Source organism: Lutjanus erythropterus, chromosome 21 (assembly GCF_056507025.1).
Source record: "Lutjanus erythropterus isolate fLutEry1 chromosome 21, fLutEry1.hap2, whole genome shotgun sequence".
NCBI lineage: Eukaryota > Metazoa > Chordata > Actinopteri > Lutjaniformes > Lutjanidae > Lutjanus > Lutjanus erythropterus.
Window position 1 is genome coordinate 12,905,202 of NC_139337.1, and position 22,491 is coordinate 12,927,692.

A 22,491-nucleotide genomic window follows, 5' to 3' on the forward strand; every position below is an offset into this window, starting at 1 on the left:
GTTTGGGTGATGCCATTTCATGCAATGCACCATGGCTCTCAGGATGCATCATTGCTGAGACACAGAAAGGAAAGAGCATTAGAGGGCCCTGTCTGCTCTACACTACTCTGTTCTGGTCTGTTGTGTTGCGTTATGGTGCTAGCCTGGCTTCTAGCCCTAGCTTGAGTGCTCTCTCCACTCCACCATTGTTCCATTTGATAGCACTAAGTGACTGATTTAGGTTCAATGCCTGCATGGAGCAGACAGGCCAGCTGTGGGTTAAGCAGATAGCATTCAAGTGAGCTAACCCAATTCAAACCCAATCAAGCCAGGATTTATTGTTGGGGTCTGTATTTAGAAATCTGATAGAGTCTGCATCAGTCCCTTGACTTGCATCAGGAGAGACGGGCCTTATTTCTTTTAGTGGCGGAGGACTATAAACGGCAAACCATGTTTTCCAGCAGGGACATAAATTTCAGGATTTGTAGACATTACCGCAAATACACACGGAGAATGGGAGGGAGGGACAGGGGCACAGGAAGTGGGGATGGCACAGCTGCAGACATGGCTCCATGGTTCACAAATATAGTCTGTCTGTCTTTCTGGGAGAAGATGCGATTTCACACCTAGCGAATCATTCCATACCACATATGAATGCAGAATAAAAGCAATCAGTACTTAAATACAGGCGCCTGTGGAAAGCTTTTCTTTTTAAAAATCCACTGTGACTTGTAATAAAATTCGACTAACCTGTCAATCATTTTGATTCAAGTGTGTACAAATATACAAGTCTGTCAAGGGATGGATTTGGAATTCCTATGTGGTTTTGTTAGTTTGAGGCCAAAAAATAGGGATCACTGCCTCGAAGATAAAGGGATAAATGCACCACATTCTAAAAGGGATATTCTTTTGTGTTATATTTAAAAAGTGACCCATATTCATTCCTAAATTAGGATTTAAACTTGCATCTAACAGCTAAAAAGAGGGCAGATGGGAATTAAATAGTAATTTTCCACTGGGTGACAGGCTGGTCTAGTAATAGCTGTGTCTGGGATAGGTACAGTGTATTTTATATATTTATCTCACTTGTCCTTGACTGTCACAAATATCAGCGTCTGACATTTCCCTCCATTTTGTGACATGTTAGATATAAACACAGTGTCTGGAGTGGACCATTATTAAAAAGGGACACTTCCTCTGTGACCCCATCCAGTATGTCCCTGCTGACAACAAAAACAGTTCCCAAACTTGACCCCCATGACCTTTAAAAACTTTACTATTTTCAGATGACAATCAAAACACGGCGTCAAAATGGGACCCAAGGCCAAGAGAGCCCATTAAAAGTCACCCTTAGTCTACTAACACATGCCTCAAAGGGATAGTTCAGATTATTTTAAGGGGGACTGTATGAGGTCCTTATCAATAGTCAGTATATTACCTACAGTAGATGGGAGAAGCAGAGAGGGGTACCAAAACAGAATAAGGTCAGAAACAAAAGGTACTGTAGCCACTTAAGTTATATTCACCAAAGAAAAAGCAATATCACCAAAATTACTGTACACAAATACACCAATACTGTATACTATTTAGAATATTATCACCACTATACTTTGCCTTAGGATATTCTTTTCCAATGCGAAACAGATGTTCTCTATTACTCTCTCCAAACCCAACCAAACTCCATGGGTGAAATCAGTAATTTTACCTTGCAGAGCATGGGAGTTTCTTGTGTGCTACTGTCTCAATCTTTTAGTTTGTTTGTGTTATTGTCTAACTTCTGCATCTTAAAAGGACAGCTCAGATTCACCAAAGTTTCACTTTAACACAAACTAGCAGATCGAGGCAGTGGTAGACCAGCAACTCTCTTGTTGGGCAATGTAAAATGACAGAATTCACACATTGAGTTTATTTGGTTTGGAGAGAGCGATGTTTGGCTTACAACAGTGGTCACCTGTAAGAAAGGACTGTCTGGTGGAAAGTTAAAGCAGGGACAATATTCTAAATATAGAGTCCACTTTAAAGGTCCTATCCCTTTAATCCACCATTTTGAAAATATTGCAATAAGAGGGTAAGCGTCACTGATTAATCAACACTATCTGGCAAGGCCTCAAAGTGAGTTTCCATAGATACCAAATATGGCGCTTTTATTGGGAAAAGTTAGATTGTCCACCTAAGGTACCTAATATGTGTGCATTTGTGTGATATATGCGTACATACGTGTGTGTGTGTGTGTGTGTGTGTGTGCTCTTGTGTGTGACTGAAGTGAAGGGAGGAGAGAAGGAAACGTCTCAATGGGCAGGCCGACTGAGCCGGGCTGGCGACTGTCCAGAACAGGAGCCTAAGGCGTGGGCACGAACAGGCCTGTCAGTCCCCCTGATCCCTTAATGATTGATCCAAACTAGATAGCCATCATTACCATTCGTGCACTCTCCCTTCCCCAGGTCTCCCTTCCTCTGTCTAATTTTACCTTCCATTTGCATGTTCCCATGGACTAATTAAATCTTTCCCTTCTCTCTCTCTCTCTCTCTGTCTTTCTTTCTCTCTCCATGTCCATTGGTATGAAAAATAATGCAGCACATTTTTGGCACATTATTATGTATGAAATGTGAGAGCATAATGTATTCCAGTTGGTTGAAGTTCTCTAGACCTTGCCTGTAATGAGCGCAACAGAAGTAGACTGGCTGTGTGAACGCTATACCTCCATTCTCTCCCCCTTTCCGTCTCCCTCGCTATCTCCTCTCTTGAAGACAAAAGCTGCTGACCTTCCCTCCGTATACCACCCACACACTTTCTCCAGCCGTTTCCCACCCTTCACGCGGTCTTACATGGGAGCGCTGGGGTTTTCTCCTGCCACACCGCCATGATCATTTTGGTTTGTAGTTCTGTCCCACTTGGCTTTAATTTACAGTGGAAAAATAATTAGAATCTCACTTTTGCGAAGAGTGGAGTGAAAATGTAAACAATGCTTCCCTGCGGGCGGGTGCTTCATCACTTTGACAGGTGCATTTGAATTTGCCTGGGTGGCGGACAGGCTTGGTTATTTATGTGTCAGTCGCACATGGAAGCCCAGGCTGTGGCTGGGACTATGGTTGGGACTGAGACTAGGGAAGAGACTGGAGCTCTGTGGAGTGGGGGGATTTACTGTAAGTTTAGTTTCGGGAGAAAATTGACGATGGTGCTGGTTCTGCACCCAGGTACGTGGAATGGGGCTGTGGCTGGCTCTGGCACTTGTAAAGGGCCACAGCAGGATTGGGAAAGGAGCTGGATGTGGAGCTTGTGCTGTGGCTGAAGACAGATTTATAGTTGAAGAGGGCTGAGGACTGTAAGAGTGATAGCACTAATACCTGGAGGAAGCTTTATTTAGAGACAGAGATTGGCTGGGTATGGGCATGGGAAGTAGGTCTGGGCTTGGCTGGTACCAGCATGTTATAATAAATCTGGATTTTAAGTACAGCTTCCTATGTAAGAAGAGTATTTTCAGCACCTAGATCCTTTGATGTGTTTTATAAGGTGCCAAGTCACCTTGGTTATTAGCCAGTTTTCTGTAATAAAATGTTGATGTTGTACCAAAGATGAACCAAATCTGAGTCACAGAAGTGCTGGCATCATCAAGAAGTATTTGGAACTATTTGGGATACGTATTTGAGCAGTTTTGATTGCTGTTGGTAAGATACCCTATCTGGACCACGACAGCAGATTAAGATTGGCCAGTTTGGTAATTCACAGTAATGCACATACTTCTAAAGAGCCTTTTTCAGATATCCTGAATTCTCTAGCACCATTTATTAAACAGTTTTATCAAAAATGCTTGAAAATTCAGAGAAGAGTTAGGAAACGTGCTGTGCCACAGTAAAGTATAGTATAGACCATCACATGGTCTAAACTACATGTCTTTTTTTTTTCCAAAGATGGTTTCTGTCATTTTAGGTAGTTCTTTTCAGCTAACAGCAGTTCAAGCGTTCATTTTTTTCTGATCAGTTTGGTTTTAATTAGATATTTGATGCTGTAAAAGCAAGTTTCACATCATGCTTGACAGCTGAGCTCTGCTTGTGACTGAGTTGGCCAGCTGTGGGAGCGGCAACTCAAAAGCGTGACTCCAACGCGGATCACTACTGCACAGACTCTGGCTCCAAATGACATCAGCGGCACAAGATGGCAGTGCTCATATCCAGGACATTTTGGCTTCATTTTGCCATAGTGGAAGGAATGTCATGTACCCTTCCATTTTGGAGTATAATTCTGCCCTAAAAGCCAGGTAGCCAGGGAAATGGATGATGCCTAATGTTGTCCATGATGCTTTGGAAGTAAATATACTGTAATATCAGGGCAAAGGAAACTGCTCAGGGATGCTGTCGCAGATGTTTCACATGTGAAAAGCACAACTGGATTGTTAAACTTAATATATGTTGATGATAATCAACAAAGCAGTCTGAATTGTATGCCCAATAGAAATGCCTCGTTAGCACATAACAACTTTATCAGCTGCTGTATGCTGTATCTTAAACTGGACAACTAAACACTGATTTCAATAATTTTTTGTTTCAATCTATTTATATTAATATTGTTGTTTTAATGTGATTAGGTGTTAACATTTGAAACACATTTTTCTGTACAGTTTAAAACAAAAGGCAGTCATGACATGAAAACACAGTGAGCACACAAGCACAGATCGGGCAGAAAGGAGCATCAATGATTATTGCCAAGTGAGAGAAGAGGTAGACATGGTTGCTTCTTTTGTCCACAGATCCTCATTCACACACACACACACACACACACACACACACACACATGCACAGTAACACTCATCTACATGCTAGCACACACACACACACACACACACACACACACACACACATACACATACATCTATGCTCACAAACAGACAAAGCCTCACACAGTGAGGCAACGCATGCGTGCATCTCCAGTGCCTGCGGGCGCTCGGGGCTAGGCAGCAGGGAGTGGGGGGAGGGAGGGAGGGGAGGGTTGTGGGGAGATGGGGAGGAGTTGGGGGGGTTGAAGGAGTGTGTACTGTGCAGAGGCTCTCTAAGCTATAGAGGGTCAATCCCTCCACTCCACCACCACCACCACCACCCTGTCTGTCTGTCAGAGCTGGCCCGGGCTCAAGGCCTCTTTGCTGAGCACTGGGTTCATACCACAGACACACACTGTATGTAGGCAAACACACACACGTGCCAACATGGGCTCATGGGCACACAAACACACATTCACACACTCACACACTGGGTTCACAAACTCACATTCCAATTTGAAATAATAGGCACATATACTCTACAGTCTTAGAAATAAGGCTTTCAAAAAGCTTCTTCCTGAAGGGCAGCAGTTCTACCCAGAACCACTTGTTTATGAAGAACCCTTTTTTGAAGAAAGTGTACCTCAAGGATTCTTTGTAAGACTAAAGGTTCCATTAAGAACCCTTTTCATGTAAAGAACCCTTCTTTGAAGAAAGAGTTTTTCAAGGATTGTTGAAATCCTTCAATAACCATTTCATCAAGGGTTCTTGGTGCCATCATATAAAAGCGTTCTTGGTAGAACCCCCTTTATTGGTTCTAGATAAAACCCATGCATTATAAAATTGCTCTGTGTAGAACCCCCTGGGTCTTGTTTCTTGCTGTACTGACACACAAACTTCATACGTCAGGGGTCACAGTACACAAATGCTCATTCACAGAGATATTAATGGATGCATACACACAGATACATACACACTCACTGACTTCATGCAACACATACACATGCAAGGCCAAGACAGGCTACAGCACATTGCACATGGCTGGGAACAGACCAAACCACAAAGCATAAAAGACCATCGACATACATGCATGGATAAGCCAAGCAATGTCAGCCATTAGGATGGAAATAGATATGCTATTATTGTAAATTTGGCCAATATGTGGACGGTCGGCAGATATAATTGGAGCAGCTTGAAAATGGCATGGATGCACACTGTCTGCGTTGGGCCTGATTTGGCTGAAGCAAAGGTCTGTGTCTGGTTAAACGCACCACTGGACAAGACAGGCTACCCATTCATATTTGCATGCAGGGACACACACAGATGCTAACGCGCACATACACACAGAGTGACGAAATGGCCAGTACGCTACAGTAGCTTTCATCCACCCTCCTCTCATTACTGTGTGTGTGTAAAGCAAAGATCACTGTCTATAAATATTTCAACTTGAGTAATCATAGTTAAAGTGCAATAACACACTCCATCCAAAAGTAGCACAGACCAAATTGGACTTCGAGAAAAAAAAAAGATAAACAAGCAACAATGACTATATTTACAGTCAGAATAAACTGAACAACTTTAAAAGAGATTATCCAGGGAGATAGTATCTCTGAGTGCCTGAGATAATCCAGAAAATAAGATATGCATAATTCACTGTTACTAATCTCCTTAGCAGGAAATAAAGCCTACTCCCAGCCTACAGTAAACAACTCGGATAGTAGCCCATCTTTCACTTCCACACCATGTCTGACTCACCCTGGGCCCTAAGGAGATCACTTTTCCAGGTTTGTTCTGGAGCACGCTTAAGTTTACCTGCAACTTTATTTAACAAAGAAAAAGCTCCATGTTTTATTGTTTCTAACACTGTCTGTTCACAAATGTCTGTTCACAAAATCATGTTTCTTTAAATCCTTAAATGTACAGGAGTGATTAAAAGATTGAACAAAATTAAATAAATTACTTTTCCTGGAAATATGTACCTTCAAACCTGCAACACCACTGTACAGATTTAAATATTAAAAAGTGACAATACATGTGTATATGTTGAAATATTAGCAAGAAGATGAAGGAGTAATTCGAAGAATAAATAAAGGGATCGTTCAGATTATTTGAAGTGGGGTTGTCCTGTCTATGATACTTATCCATAGTCAATGTATTATATACAGTAAATGGTAGTCAGCACGCCCCCAGTTTGGAGATGCAGAGAGGAGAACCAGCATGAAAACTAAGCAATGTATTGTTGTGAACAGTGTCAGCATCAAAATGTATTTTAGCCACCTAAAAAATTCAATATAAGTTTAAGCATATGGTATATTGAGCATATTTTTATTACTTCACCACTTCACCCTGCAATCAGGCAACCTTTTCCAACAGGAAATTGCCATTATATAAGCCAAATATTGCCCCCTTCAAACCAACATGAGAACATGACAGTTGCTGGTCCATCACTGCCTTGACCTGTTAGTTTGTTTGTTATTGTGTGACTATTGTGTGTGCAACTAACCCGCCAAGGCCATGGTAGACAAGCATCTCCCACGTTCTGCAAAGTAAAATTACTGATATTTCCTATGGAGTTTGGTTTGTGCAGAGAGAACAATATTTGATTTATTGACAGCAAAATAAAGTGGGAAAAACATTTAAACTGATATAGATTTTTTTTAGGTGAACCACATCCACAGCAGTTCATTGCTAAGCTTCCCGTGCAGGTGCTCCTCTTTGCTTCTCCAAACTGGGGACATGTCAACCGCCATCTACTGTAGTTAATACACTGAGGATTGATAAGTACCTCATACAACCCTGCTTCAAATAATCTCTTTAAAGCTAATGCTTCTGTTGAAATTTAAGTTAATTTACACCTGTATCCAGAGACCAACCAATATCGGTCCAATCACACCATGACACCTCACACCAAACTAATTCAGTGTTTGTAGACATGCCTCCCTCTGGTAATCCCTGAAAACATACTTTTTCACTTTAAGTGTATGGAACACATATTTTAAGACGTGGTGCTCAATTCTGAAATTGTCAGGAGCCCGGGCTTCATATTAAGATGCTGCAGACAGATGCCAAAGTTGAGTATTGCCTTTGATATCCAAAATTTGACTTTGGAGTAGCTTCAACCTAATCAGGCCTCGGAGGCTGGAGGTGATAAGTATCCAAGCCAATAACTGAAATGAGAGCTGGGAATCAGCAGTAAGACGCGCGCGCACACGCACGCGCACGCGCACACACACACATGCGTGCACTCTGTCTTTCATAGATACTGTACATGTGCATGCACACACACACACACACACACACACACACACTGTCTCTTTAAGGTTATGAGTGAACCCTTATGAAAAAAAAAATCCCTCCAAATGTCTATCTCTCCTCGGGATGTCATGTGGGGCTGTTAAGACGCGACACCTGTCACAATCACCAGACCTTCCTCATCCCCTCCGGGCCATAGGAAGCGGCCAAGGTCAAACTCTTTAAAGGAAAGGAAGGCAGAAAGGGGAAAAGAAGTGACTAACGATGGACAGTCACAAAGAATCAGATCTGTCAAGTTCAAGCTGTAAAACCTCGGTGGAGTCAAGAGGCTGTATATGCATCTTTGTATGTGTGTCTTAGTGAGCATTACAACATTGACCCTACACTCTTAGAAATAAGGGTTCCAAAAGGGTTCTTTCTGAGGTTCTTCCCAGAACCATTTGCATCTTAAGAATCCCTTTGAAAGAAAGGGTAGGTTAACGGTTCTTTGTAAGACGAGGGATTCCACTAAGAGCCCTTTTCATCCAAAGAACCCTTTTTGGAAGGGTCTGTCAAGGGTTCTTCTTACCATAATATAAAATGGTTCTCAATAGAACCCTTGGGTGGCTTCTAAATAAAACCCCCTGCAAGTCTTTGGAAATCCCAGGTTGAGTCCCTGTTATCACCCTTTGAAGATGGAAGGGTTCTGGATATAACCCCCTCAGGGCTCTTTTCCATCAAATTAGCTCTAGTTCTGGTCTGGTCTTGAAACCTTGCTGCTATCTAGTGAATCAGCCCTAATACTTTTCCACCAACGTGGAACCAACTCTGATCGAGTTCAAGCAGCTGATTTTGAAACATTATGAGTATTTTCACAAAAATAAATAGGTTAAAAACCTGATACGTTGGTTCCCAGCTGGAACCAGAAAAAAATGTTTTTTCTTGGGAACCAAATTTCGTGTGTTGATTACAATGGTTCCTCTCAAACTGGTGGAAACAAGACAATCTTGAATGCAATTGGATCAAGAACCAGAGCTAATTTGGTGAAGAAGGGTCTCCCATGTTTCCACCTGTTTTAAGTGGAACCATTGTAAGCAAAGATGTCATCAAAAGAAGGTGCTGCACAATGCACAGCAACCTGTGGAATATGGCATGCTCACTTTGGTTCCAATCTGGAAACCATGCTATTTTTTGGTTCCAGCTGGGAACCAACTCTTCTGGTTAGAAACTTTTATTTTTGGTGTACATGAGACAGTTCAAAATTAGGTGAGGGAATCTGCACAGGCCAGTTCAACGTTAGTGGAAAAGGTCTAAGAGAGGGTTCTGATTGGAACCATTACACTCTTGAAGGGTTCTCTGTAGAACTTCTCATAGGGAGCTCTGGGTAAAATATTTCTCAGATGGTTCTGTATATAACCTTTTCTCTTGGCTTCTAGTTAAAACTCTCTCAGCCCTTTCCTCTACATAAGCTCTGGTTCTGGTTCCGGTTCTACTCAAGATCCTTGGAACTTTGGTGCTATCTAGAAAACCAGCCTGTGTTTCCATCAGTTTTTAGTGGAACCATTGTAATCATGGATGCCACCAATTGAGGGCGCTGCACAACTCAGTGACCTGTAGACTACAACATGTCCGCTTCCCCAAGGAAAACCTGATATTTTTTGGTTTCACCAGTTTTTCTCGTTTCAAACCAATTTATTTGTGATAGAAATGTTCAGAACAGTTCAAAATTAGGTGACCGGAATGGGGTTGGTTCCATGTTGGTGGAAACCACATATATGAGCACAAACCATAGAACCCTTTATGGTAATAGGACTTGTATTTCTAAGAGTGTATGGAAGTATGTCTGCCTACATGATACGCACTGTGTAACATTTCTTTAGCTGATATAATTAACTTCTGTTTCTACAATGATTACGTCCTGCATGTAAGATTAATCAATGAAACATTTTGGTTAAACTACCACAGATATGAAGCAGGTGGTTTGGCTGTGAAACCTCTGGCGTGAGATGAGTCCTCTTAATTTTTGTTTCGTGTGTGCAAAGCTCCTGCTAAATGTTTTCTCACTATTCAACAGTCCAATTTGTTGCCTTATGTTTCACATTATGGGATGGCAAGGGATCAGGCTCCTTAGGTCTTGTCCTGATGAAGGAGAAAAGGAGGGGGGGGTGAAGAAGGAGGGAGGGATGGAAAAGTATCTCAAAGTGGTGAAAACCTGGCTTCAATCTAACTTCTTCCAGCTGGACATGTTTTGACAGCTGACGGGCCAAGCTTCATATTATGAAGAAATTAAAAGAAAAATCTCATCCACATTGATGGAGTCATACGAGGCAAGTGTCCGAAACATTTGAAGATCACAGCGTTTTGAAATAATCTCCAAGGATCTTAGCATGATCCTCCTGTGTGACACGGAGGTCGGCCTTACAGTTGACTGCTAACTAAAGGCACTTCCTTCTTTTGACTCTTTTTCGCTCCCTCGTTCCCTCCCTCTTTTCCCTCTGACAGAAAAGCCTGCCCAGGCCCAGGCTTTGGTAGATAATGACATCCTCTCCCTGGATTAATTGTGAGGGACACATTAAGCAATGGGGCTGACACTCCCTGTAATTAAACTGTTCACACCGACGAGTTCATACTGGAACACTTTCTCCTTTCTCTCTCTATCTACCGCTGGAACTGTGGGTCTGTTCAGAAATGGGATGAGACATTATAGTGGTGCATAATGTAATGTAAACAAAATAGGAGGAAGTTTAAGGTTTCTGTCCAAAGACCAATTAGCCTGAAATCTATTAATACAAAATTAAACCCTGCTTATAAGATGACCCCACCTTTTATAACACCTGTTTTTCTGTACATGAAACACCTCTAATAAAACAAATTGGTAGATATAATGTATTTAACATTGTTCAAATGTATGGCGTATACTAAGAATGAATGAATATAGGTCAATCAAAGGATCCTTTTTTATGTGAGTTCTTTACTGCTATAAACAAAATACTCTCAACAGTAACATTTTCTCTCCTGCTAGAGAAATAAACCCAGAAATTGCCAGCATAAGACAGAAAGGTGTCTGAAGACACATTTGTGAGGAATTTATTATCGAGGTCATGCAATGGTTTGTGTGAGTACATGTATGTGAGTGACCAACAGGGCTGGAGTTTGTCCACAGTTGATCTCACATACTACTGGACCAAACAGCCTAAAAGTGACTCGGTGAGTCAATTTTTTTTACAAACCTTGAAAAACTGATATGTAACCTATAGCAACTGCTGACTCCCCACTCCTCCTCGTCACTCTGGCTGGTGGGACCACAAGTCACTAGCCTAAAACAAGTTTTACCTGTAAGCAGTGTTGGGGAGATACTAACTAGTTACATGTAATTAAATTACAAAATAAATGTAATTTTAATGTCATGTCCTCCTGTGATACTATACACCCAAGGTAGAGTCTATGTGTCATACAGTACCCAAGAAGAAGAAACCATAACATACAGAATTGGCACTGATTGTTCCATATAGAAAAATAGCTTGCAGTCATAGTGTTCACCCATTTTACTCATTTACCAACTTGCCAACCTTTGTATGTTTAACGACTGACAATACCTGTGTCTGCAGACCAGCTGAGACACTAGCTTTTTTGTGTCCATGCTCTCACATGCCCAGGTCTCCTGAGAAAGTTATGTATGGGCCTGGGTTTGGCTATTGTGTATGGTGTTAAACAGAGGTCAAAGAAGAGTCACATGTATCATAGAGAACAATGCTGACTGAAGAAATGGTGCAAGGGACAGACTAATAGAGAACAGCTCTAATCCCATAGCTCATTTAAGGCAGAGGCAGGTTCATGGTAAATGTGCACCGAAACTGTAAATAGTTCTAAAAAGGACTGTTTTGAGGAAAGTTATTTTGTAGAGACCCCAAAATCAAAAATATATATTTTTTTTTCATCTCGCTTGTGGTGCTATTTATCTATGTCATTTGTTTTGGTATAACAGATGTCACCTGTAGAGACGTCTGCCTTCTCTCAGGTTTAATGGAACTAAATGACACCCGCCTGTGGTGCTAAGTGTGCCAAAGAATAAACTCAAATGCATAAAAAAAACAGAAAAGTAATATCTCATTGAAAAAATCATGAGCCACTTATGTAGGAACTACTTTCTTTCATACCACATGAAACTACCAGAGGAGAATTATGTATTTTTGATTTTCGGGTGAACAGTCCCTTTAAGTGAACATTTTTGATTATTAACAGAAAGTATATCTCTGTCATCATAATTCTAATGTGTTGTTATGTATAAACATCACTTGGCTGGTGTGAGGATAACATCATTATTCTTTAATTCTACCACTTCTTTGAATGGGTCAGGTTGGATGAATGTCTTTTGTATTTTTGTCCATAGATTCTTGTATGTGTGAACTGAACGGAGGTGAGAGCGTACATGCATTTGATCTTTATCTGTTTTTCTTTTTTAACCACTGTGCAGCGCTTTCACACATTACTGCCCAGCAAAGTCCATGACCTTTTCAGGAACACAGGCATGTAGCCTTTGCAGTCATATCTCATATTGAGCTCCCTAATGCTCTGACTGTGGACGCTGTGCTTGCTGCTACGTCGCTCCTGTCCTTGCCTGCCTGCCTGCCTGCCAGCGCCTGGGGCCATTGGGGCCCTCAGCGCTGTCCACTAAAAAAAAAAACCCATCCGCTGTAATTGAAGAAGCCACTCTAATGTGACATGCACATGCAAGCGCACAGAAAGTTTGCGTGCATGTACTCACACTTACAAATGTGCATGACAGTAAATACACATGCACAGACATAGTGTAGAACTGCACACACACACATGCAAACACACTGACTGACCACACTGCTCTTTGGTAGAGGTTATAGAGGGTTAGGAGGACTCTGGTGACCCCACGCTTACACACATGCACATACACACACACACATACACCATAGACCAGTAGTTGCCCTCTGACTCTAGACGACCCCTCCCGTGCTACTGGAGCACTCAGCTCCTCCCGTCCTCTCCTGGTGTTCCTGTGTTGCTGTTATGAGTTCCTGTTCAGGAGCTGAGGGTCCTATTGTAGTGTGACAGCGGTTCCTGTGTATCCTGTCACGGCCTGCTGCTCCCTCTGTCCATCTTCCTCTCCAAAGCTTCTTCTTTCTTTACTCGAGTTCAGATTTGCATCTCAGGTGGCCTCACACTCACTTTACTGTACTATTTTCACAGCACCACTAATGAATAAAGCAAGTGAAGTGCTGCTTAAAGGGATAGTTCTGATGATCTGTTGTGTATGAGGCTCTTATCTATAGTCAGTGTATTAGCTATAGTAGATGCTGGTGGGGCGGGCCCTCTGTTAGGAGAAGCAGAGAGGGGTAAAAGGATGGAATTTAAGCAATGGACTGCTGTTGACAGGGTCAGCAAAAAATGTAGTTCAGCCACTGAGAGGTCCACAAAGGTCCACCAAAAAATCAATATTAGTTGAAGTGTACAACTTAGTAATTTTCCTTCCAGAAACACCAGGTCTTAATTGCTGGTCTACCACTGCCTTGATCTACTAGTTTGCTTGTGGTACTATGTGCCTACAGTGTTTTAACAGTGTAGTTTGGATTCATTAAAATCACACAGTAACACAAGACAACTAGTCAACTCCTGTTTTCTGCATGGTCGAATTACTGATTTTGCCTATAGTTTGGTTGGTTTAAAGAGAGCAATGTTTGGATTGTATATCAAGGATTTCCTGTCAGAAAAGGCTGTCTAACAGCAAAGTAATGCAGAGATAAAGCTGATATTGACTTTTTGTTTTAGGTGGACCTTTTTTTAAATGGCTAATCCACCATTTGTTGCTCACCCCATCCACAACAGTTAACTGCTTGCCTTCCAAGCCCGCGCCCCTCTCTGCTTCTCCTAACTGCAAGCATGCTGACTGGCATCTACTCTACTGTAGTAAATACACTGACAATCAAGTACCTCATACAAACCCATATAAAATAATCTGAACTATCCCTTTGAGTGTCAACTGAGTTGTTTTATTGTAGAGAATTCAGAAGACATGAAGATTTTATGAGATCAAAACTCCTCTTTTATAGTGCTACATATAACATTATAGTAAATAGGGTGGAAGAGGTGCGCCTTCCTAAGGCTAGTCAGTCTATTCAGTCATATAATTTTGTCTGAAAGGCAAGGTAATATAGAGAATTTCTGAAATTAACTTTTGCAATGCAATTAAAGCTACAGTTTTTGTTTTTTTGTTACCAGTTAATTGGTAGGAAAAAAGGTCCTGGTGTTTCTTAGGTCAGGAAGTAGCGTCATGTCAAAGCTGTATAGTTAAAATGGAAAACACATCTTATATGATTAACAGCCAGCCTTGCAGACTCAGGTTATCATTACCACTCCAATCTGTGCTGCTTGACTCTCAACAGGTTTGCTCCCCACCAACCTCGCTGCTGTTGCAAAGCACCTTGGGTGTTCCTAAACTCGCCCGCTGGTAACCCATTACCTAGACATACGGAGACAAACGGCACGAAGGTACGCAAATGTTGATGCAATCAGGTTGCGAAAACATCTCCAGGGCCACCACACAAGCCCCCCGTCTCTCCTCCCTCCTTCCTTCCCCACTTCTTTTAATCTCTCCCTCTCTCCTTCAATTATCACAATGTCACCACCACCACTGGGAAAGTTTCCTTTTGGTGAATTAACAGGAAAAGAGCTTTGCAGCGGGTAAGCTGGCGCTCTACTCTGTCACTGTCATAGCGGTGGCTCTGACAAAACAGTTTGCGTACCTGCTTAAGTATTACAGAAATTAACACCTCCCTTCCAGGTACAGTAATCAAGGGGGTGACGGGAGACAATTAATTAGGTCCATCTGCATCACTGCCTTTACATAATTAATGGGGCTCATTACTGAACCACTACTATGATGTGGAGCATGCTAGCACATTCACTAGCTCAGAGCATGATGGCACTAAAAGCACTGGGAAAGTGAAGATTTTTGTTTGTTTCTTTTTGTACAAATTTGCCTCTAAGTGACTAATCTGCAGTGCCAGCTGCAAACTTCTATCAACACCTGTCTACTTTTGATTAGCTTATTTCACAGATTTTGTTAGCATCCAATGCTAAACCATCTTAAAAACTTAGACAGTAGAATAATTATCGGACAGAGCCAACATGATATCACGCAATGGTTTGTGGACTACCGTTTTGAAGCCTTGACATTGGCATTCCAGGGGTTGTCATCTATTTGCAGCCAGAGCAGGTGCAGTACCATTAAGAGAATGAGAGCGTGGAGCTGGTGGGTGATTTACGGTACCATGACTTAGAAGGTGCTTGGTTTCACTCGTCTGTTCAGGGTGGAATAATGGCAGCCTGCCTGGTAGCGACCTTTCTTGTATTACAACTTTAAACATTTTAAGCAAGAATAGGCTATGTAGTAACAGAATGTTGATCCATATTTGATCTCCATTGGCTAGTTTTACAGTTTCATATGAGTTTTAGGAGACTCTGTTGGAAGCTGGAAACACAATGACATCCACTTGGTTGCTATTTTTCCATGAGTGCATTAAGTATCTTTCTCGTATTACAACTAAAAATTTCATTACATTACGTTTCTGAAACTATTTTTGAGTGAGGAATAGGCAACATAGTACCCTTAAGGATTGTCTAGCTTGACAGTTTGATCTGAGTTTCCTGAGCCTTTTAGTTGCATTGGACGGACTCACTGAGAATGCCTCCCATGGTAGGAGCCCCCAGTAGCCCTGCCTTAAAGCATACCATAATTTGCAAAATGGACATCATGCTGTATTGAAGAAGACTTGAAACTAGTGATTGAAATGAAACAGGAAACTGTTTACTGAGGTAATAAATAATTTGAGAAGTAGGCTTATTTTCTCATAAGACTCAATAAAACTGGACTTCTTTTTGCAACCAGCTGAGCTTCCACATGCTGGCCATTAGAAGGACTGCACTGTCCACTTATTCAACTGTCTATGCTTAACAACATTGACAGTCACAATTCATTTGTGTTTAGCTTTACTGACAGTTTGCTCTTGAGAGTCAACTAATGATCTGTTGTGCTCGTCACTATGTCTGTTTTTTAGAAAGACATACCATCAGCATACTACATGCATGCAAAAACATATACTTTTCTTTGATTGTATTCTAGGACAGGTGCCAGGTGACAACTCAATCAACCACACATCACCATAAAGAAGGACATAAGAACATTACAATAATTAAAATACCACATCCATAATATCCAAACATTTTCCTTTGCGGTTGAAGCAAAAATGGAACAACAGCACACTAAGTGTAAAAGCTGTCTATGTAGCTGTCTGCTACATGTGTAATTAGCAGTGTGATACAAAAAGTATGAGGTAAGTCTTAAAGAATTTCAATTATGAAGAATGCCATAATGGGTGAGCTAACACCCCCCTCTCTCAGCTGTTATCCACAACACTCGGGGCTAATGATCTTTGACGGAAACTCATTCTTTTTCCTTCCTTCCCGTGATCAAATTAAAGAGCACACAGGTAGATAGGTCCTTGACTCATTCACCCTCTCTGCGTAGCCAGTAAGCGCCACTGCTGACATCTTAACCCGAGAGTAATATTTAAACCTTGAAGCAACTCAAATGATCATATGGCATGGAGGAATCTATAATATAAAGTTAATTGGTGAGAAAGTAAAAATTAGATTATGTTTTATGACTGCCTTGTGAAAATTACAAGTTTGATAATAATAGGCCATTTGCAGGTTGGTTATTGAATGTGGATTCTTTTTTTATTGTTTCAGTGCTGGAGGGAGATACAGCGTCAGAGAGATTTTGCTGAGTTCTAAGTTACAGCACAGCACATCCAGAAAAGTAGTTTAGACCTAATTGATTATAATCATCTTGCATTTTGTTTTTCTTGCTTTAACTTTGGCCTTTTTTATGTTCCTGCCTAGCATAAACAATAGTAAAGTCACGGTAAAACACAATATTGGGAAAACTGATGCTCTGCAAATACATATCTGCATTAATGGTGACTCTTATGTACAGCTTAAATTAAAGTCTGTTCAATGTTTTTGTGTAAGAATAATGAATATTCTGTTTGTCCAACCAGTGTGTTTTCCCATTATAGTTGATATTGCAGGAGTGGTCATTTTGTTGATGACTCATTATTATCAAGGTTTTCGTCAACATTTTTTAAGTGAAGTAAACAGCACGATAACTAAATAAAAACTGATTTAAGATGACAAAAACTGTGACGAAATACAACAACACCATCAATAAAAATGAATGAGATGAGAAAAATGTTAGGGGAGACTAGTTGAGAAGGGATCTTATCAAAACTAGGGTCTCTGTGTGTTAGGGTATTATGTATTTCTCTGTGTTTGAACATCGTTGGAAACATTTAGGATAATGTAAATACACAACTTAACAAAATATATATTTGTAGTCATTTTAATGCTGAAATATCACATATTATGCTTTGAATATTTTTTTCTCAATCTAATGTTATTTTTCTATCAGCTAAAACATGCTGGTGTGATTTTGCAAAGCTTGAAATACAAAAAAAGACCTATATTGTAAATCTAAAGATCATTTGACAGGTTTCACTGTCCTCCAGTTGAATCATATATGTAGAAAAAAAGAGGAATGCACAATTGAAGAAATGTTATTCTTAAACATACAACATATGCATTATACTTTCAATAAGCCTGTTAGATTTTAGTCAACTAAATCTACAGTAGATTTTAAATCTCATCGCATTTAGTCAACTATTGTTAGACTAAAATTAAAACAATTCAGATGACTTAATTATGACTCTGGCTGGTCAAGCAGAGTACAAACTGGCTGACAGTTTTATAGCTTGTTTCTCTTAAAGGTTTCCTGACTGCTGCACAGTCAAGCAACAAATTACAAACTGATCCTTTGGAGCTTGAAGGCTAGTGTGTGAGCTTCATGGGGATCTATTGGCAGAATACAGCAGAAATGTAATAAAATATTTTAGGTATATATTCATAGGTGTGTAATCACCTGGAAATAAAAATGACTGTGTTTTTGTTAAGCTTGTTTTGCTGTTTCCATTTACATCTACAGAGGGTGTGGGTCCTCTTCTATAGAGGTCGCCATGTTGCACCGCCATGTTTCTAAAGTAGCCCAGAATGGACAAGGAGTTTTATGGCCACTGTTGATTCTCCTGGATGGTTGGGTAGGGGAAAATGAGAAGAGATGTTTGCAGTGTGCAAACCCACTGCTAAATGTCACTTAATCCTACACACTAGTCCTTGAAACACCTCTATAAAAGAAGAATTAAAACTGCTGCTGTAAGTTATAACCTAAATTAAAGTACTAGATTCACCTTAAAAGACTTTCACTCGTGATTCTCTAAATTATTTTCTCTTTCCATTTGCCCTGTCTGGCACCTGACACACAGCTGGTATCAAATTAGGCTAAAACAAACAAGAGGTACTTGCAATTCCTGTTTGCCCCAGATCTGATTTGCTGGAAATGTCATACTTTATCCTTTTAAGAGTGTGCTGTTCAATAACTTTCTAAAATTGGCTCAATATCAAGCTGCTGCTGTTCCTGTGAGTGCCTTGTTTTCCTTCTCCTCATCCCTCCATTCTCTCACTCAGCTAATGAAGGCCTCGTGGCCCACTGTTATTAAAATTACGCCCTTGCCTCTGATATTAATTGGGTCCGTAATAAGGAATGCGTCGGATTCATTATTTAATTGCAAGGGCACATTTGGAATACAGTTTCTGAAATGTATTTTTAATGAAAAACACTACATCCTGACCTAATCATATCAACCTTATTCTATCTAATTAAGGATGCAAAAAATCATTAGAGTTGCAAAATATTAGTTTCAGCTCTGTCGGGCTGCTCCTTTGCTCGCCTTCATGAATATATTTTTTTCCTGTCTATGATAAATAGTTAATGAGGGAAAAATGACAAAAATTTGCATGTAGGCAAATTAGTCTAATAGGGATATGTCTTTGCTGAGTTAGGAAAGTGACCCTTTTCACAGGAGGAATTGTTACAATAATTATGAAATAATGGCAAGGCCCATCTTATTTTGATGAAAAATGGTCTGCTTGAATAATGTAAAAATCATAAAATGCAATAACCCTAAATTTTCATCATGCTGGAGAACGTGTTAACGTGTTAGCATTTTATCAGTTTAATAACGCCAAATTAGGGCCAATATGAAGTATGCTGTAATTGTTGCTGTGGAGGGAGATATGCAGTAATGCAAGGATGATTTAGCAGTGCCACCACAGCAAGAGGCCATCAGCAGCTAAATGAAGCATTTTCTTAATCACAAACTTTGGGGGTGTAATTTCTTTCAAAGTCTCCAAACATTGGGAGGCTCAATTTTCTCCAAATAAACAGGTCCATCACCATCCCATTAGCAGTACTGTAGTCACCTCTCAGAGCCAGGGCTGCAATTCATTAAGACTTACACGACAGGTGTAAAGAAACAGGACTGGGAGAAAGCCGGTTTAACTCTTTATGTATGTAGTTAAACATAACATAAATCTCATGTGTTTAAAGCTTCAATTTTGATGCTACACTGACTTTTAATAGAGTGAACGGTGTCTCTGTCATTCCCACTCGGTGCCACATGCACCTATGTAACTTTGGTGGCCACTAGTGCATAAGGCGTCTCAGCACTAAGTCACACTCTACCAATTTCATCATTGATTTTGCTGAAACTGGATAATATTTTATGGACTGCTCTTCCTCAGATTTGCAGTTTCCTCATGGATGATAAAGTCATATAGACAGACATATATACACAGATGGTGCAATTGCATCATGCATTATGTCTACATTGCTGCCATATTGGACAGGGCAAGACTGACCTGTGTAAATGTGGGGAGCTGTTGTTTTTCTGGATAAAAAGCACTATAACATTAATTTCTCAACAGATTTCAGTGTGTTGTGTTTTATTCAAGGGTTCATCATGTATGTGGAGTAAGTTTACAGCTGTACAACAATCCGAAGCAGTCTGTGTGGCATCTCTGTATCATATGTGTGTGGATAAAGTAAACTTCTACTTAATGTAGTTGCTTTTAGCTAGTAAGCTCATAGTGGTACTGTTCAGACTTGGAGCAACTCGGTGAGCGCTGCTTTTTACGCTGCCGCTACAGGAGCTTTGGACTGCTGGGAGAAGGACTTTTTCAGGCCCAGGGAGAGGGGGAGTACTAGGGTGGGGTCAGTGCTGCGTCAGTCTAGAAGCTGGCAACATAGCCAGGCTCATGGCAGAGGTGAGGACCAAGGAGGACATTGACAGAGGAAGCATAAGAAAGGAAAAAGAGAGACTGCTTGAGCAAGAAGCTGCTAGGCAAGAGTCAGTCCCAGACTGGCTTTTAGTCGTTGGCGAAAGTGAAAATACAGACTGCATCATGTAATCACAGCAAATGCACTTTTATACCACATTTACGACAGCGGTATATAAGTGAATTGTAAAAATACCAAATCTTTGTTGCTTTAATATTAAACTGTAAGACAGTTTCAAGTAAGATAAATGTGCTGTTTTCAAGTATTAACAATGTAAACAATATTTATCATCTTCTGTCTTTTTCATGAGCTCAGTTTTGATAAGATTCTTAATCAAGAGAACAGGAAGTGAGGTCACCTACTGACTGATGGTTTCTATTCTTTTCTTATTAAGATTTCTATTATCGCTCATAATGCTCAATAAAGCTTGTGGCACAGCAGATAAACAGTTCAAAGCAAACTTGTGCAGACACCAGCTGATGAACTGCAATTGTTATTCCCATTTGTATGACAAGTGTGGCAAATTCCAATAGACAAAGTCCCATATTTATTGATAGTAAACGATGAATACATATTAGTTGAAACACTGTCAGTCACTACTTGAGAATTTTCCACTCACACTCTGGGGAGCAGGCCTTCAAAGTATTGCCTAATTTGTCAGTGCAGGGTTTCACAGAGGAGAAGATGGATTTCTTGTGATTAGGTTTTTGCAATCATACAAATATTAACTACCCTGAGCCTCAAAAAACATTTTTTTTAATTAGTCAAAATTGGTGCATACATTTCTTAACAGCCAGTCCATCTTTCACCAGAAACAGAGAATCTACTGTAGTTTCTGGTTCCATTTTACCCCGTTACAGCCATATGAACTTGTGCAAGCAAAGAGCACAGGAGTTAATGAACACCGAGCGATGTGTGCCACTAACAAATCCTAGAGAATAAATTAAAGGGGGCTGCAGTTTGATCGCTGTGTTCCATTTCCCTTATCTCAACAAGTCACATTTTCAATCACTATGCAAAGATTCTACATCGGGCGCAGGCTCGGTGCTAATACACTGCCCTTCCCTGTGTCATCACCATCGACCTACGCTGGGCTGTCAAACACGCGACAGCCTCTCCCCAGCGATAGTAATTTCATGGGGACATGCATTTATGTGAACTGGAATCCTGCATTCCCCATGATGACATCAAGTTGTCCACATTAAGAGGATGCCCGGTGTAACATGTGCATATGCACCCCAGTATGTGTGTTGATTGAGCAGTCTTTTCTTTAATGAAATATCTTTGGAAATTGGTTTCCACAGACTAATCAGGCAGCCCGCTAGCCGAGTTTCTGTTTTGGTAATTATCTTGTACTAATTAGAATGAAGCTAAAGACCTCTGAGATGAATTCTCAGCTTTCTGAAATGTAACTAAAGAAAATGTAATGATATAAAATGAGCCTATTCTATACATCCTCTCGGACGTAATATCTTCGTTAAAGTGACCAAATTGTGGTATTGATGAACAGTGTGATACCATCATGGCTACCATTAAATGTTCCATTCAGTATCACAGTCATCCTGCCCAAGCCAATCTTTCCTTCCTGCTGCAACATAGCAGAAACCTCCCGGGGTTACAAACAACTAACTGTGATTCCTGCTCTGCACACAGACCAATCTAACAGATTAGTATCAGTGACCTTTTGGCTCATTCTCTCGTTAAGAAAACATCCATTAGCTCAATTAATCTCCAAGGGTTTGAGGAGAACAGAGACAGGAGAGGGTGCAGTGTGGTAAGACGCTTACCTTACGCCTCTCTCCGTTGAAGCCTCTCCACTGCTCTGCCTTCTTGACAATGTAGCTCAGCTCCTGATTGGACAACTCCAGATCTTGAGGCAGGAAGTATGTCCCCTCCTTGGCCGTGAGCCGCTGAAAGACGTCCAGCATGCGACCATCGTTGTGGAATCTGGAAGGTGAGGTGTGAGAGAAGAAAGCACCTTTTACACTGGAAGAAAACCCACTAACACACATTAACATCTGGAGTTTGTGAGAAAGGGTGCAATCAACATTTATTTCTGAGTATTTATTCTAGGAAATGCAGGAATATCTAGGAGTCTGCGCTCCTTGTTGGCAGAGGAAATAAAGACTTATCTCCTCTGTTGGTAGCTTCTGCAACTCTTTTGCTCTTTTGTCATACAGTTGCGCTGCTTAGCTTGACTTAGTTTGAGTCAGCACATTGGCTAGCACAGCAGAGTACACTGGATGTACACTGTGGGTATAAGTCTGCC

The 22,491-nt window shown here is 40.8% G+C and overlaps 1 protein-coding gene across 2 annotated transcripts in view; it reads right to left on the minus strand.

Annotated features, from left to right (window-relative positions):
* ofcc1 (orofacial cleft 1 candidate 1) overlaps positions 1-22,491 on the minus strand; it is a 110,103-nt gene that overhangs the window by 13,321 nt on the left and 74,291 nt on the right. For both annotated transcript variants that reach the window (XM_084747274.1, XM_084747273.1), the window contains one exon: positions 22,010-22,169. In XM_084747274.1, coding sequence (XP_084603400.1) covers positions 22,010-22,169 — 160 coding nt within the window. The remainder of the gene's footprint in view (positions 1-22,009; positions 22,170-22,491) is intronic.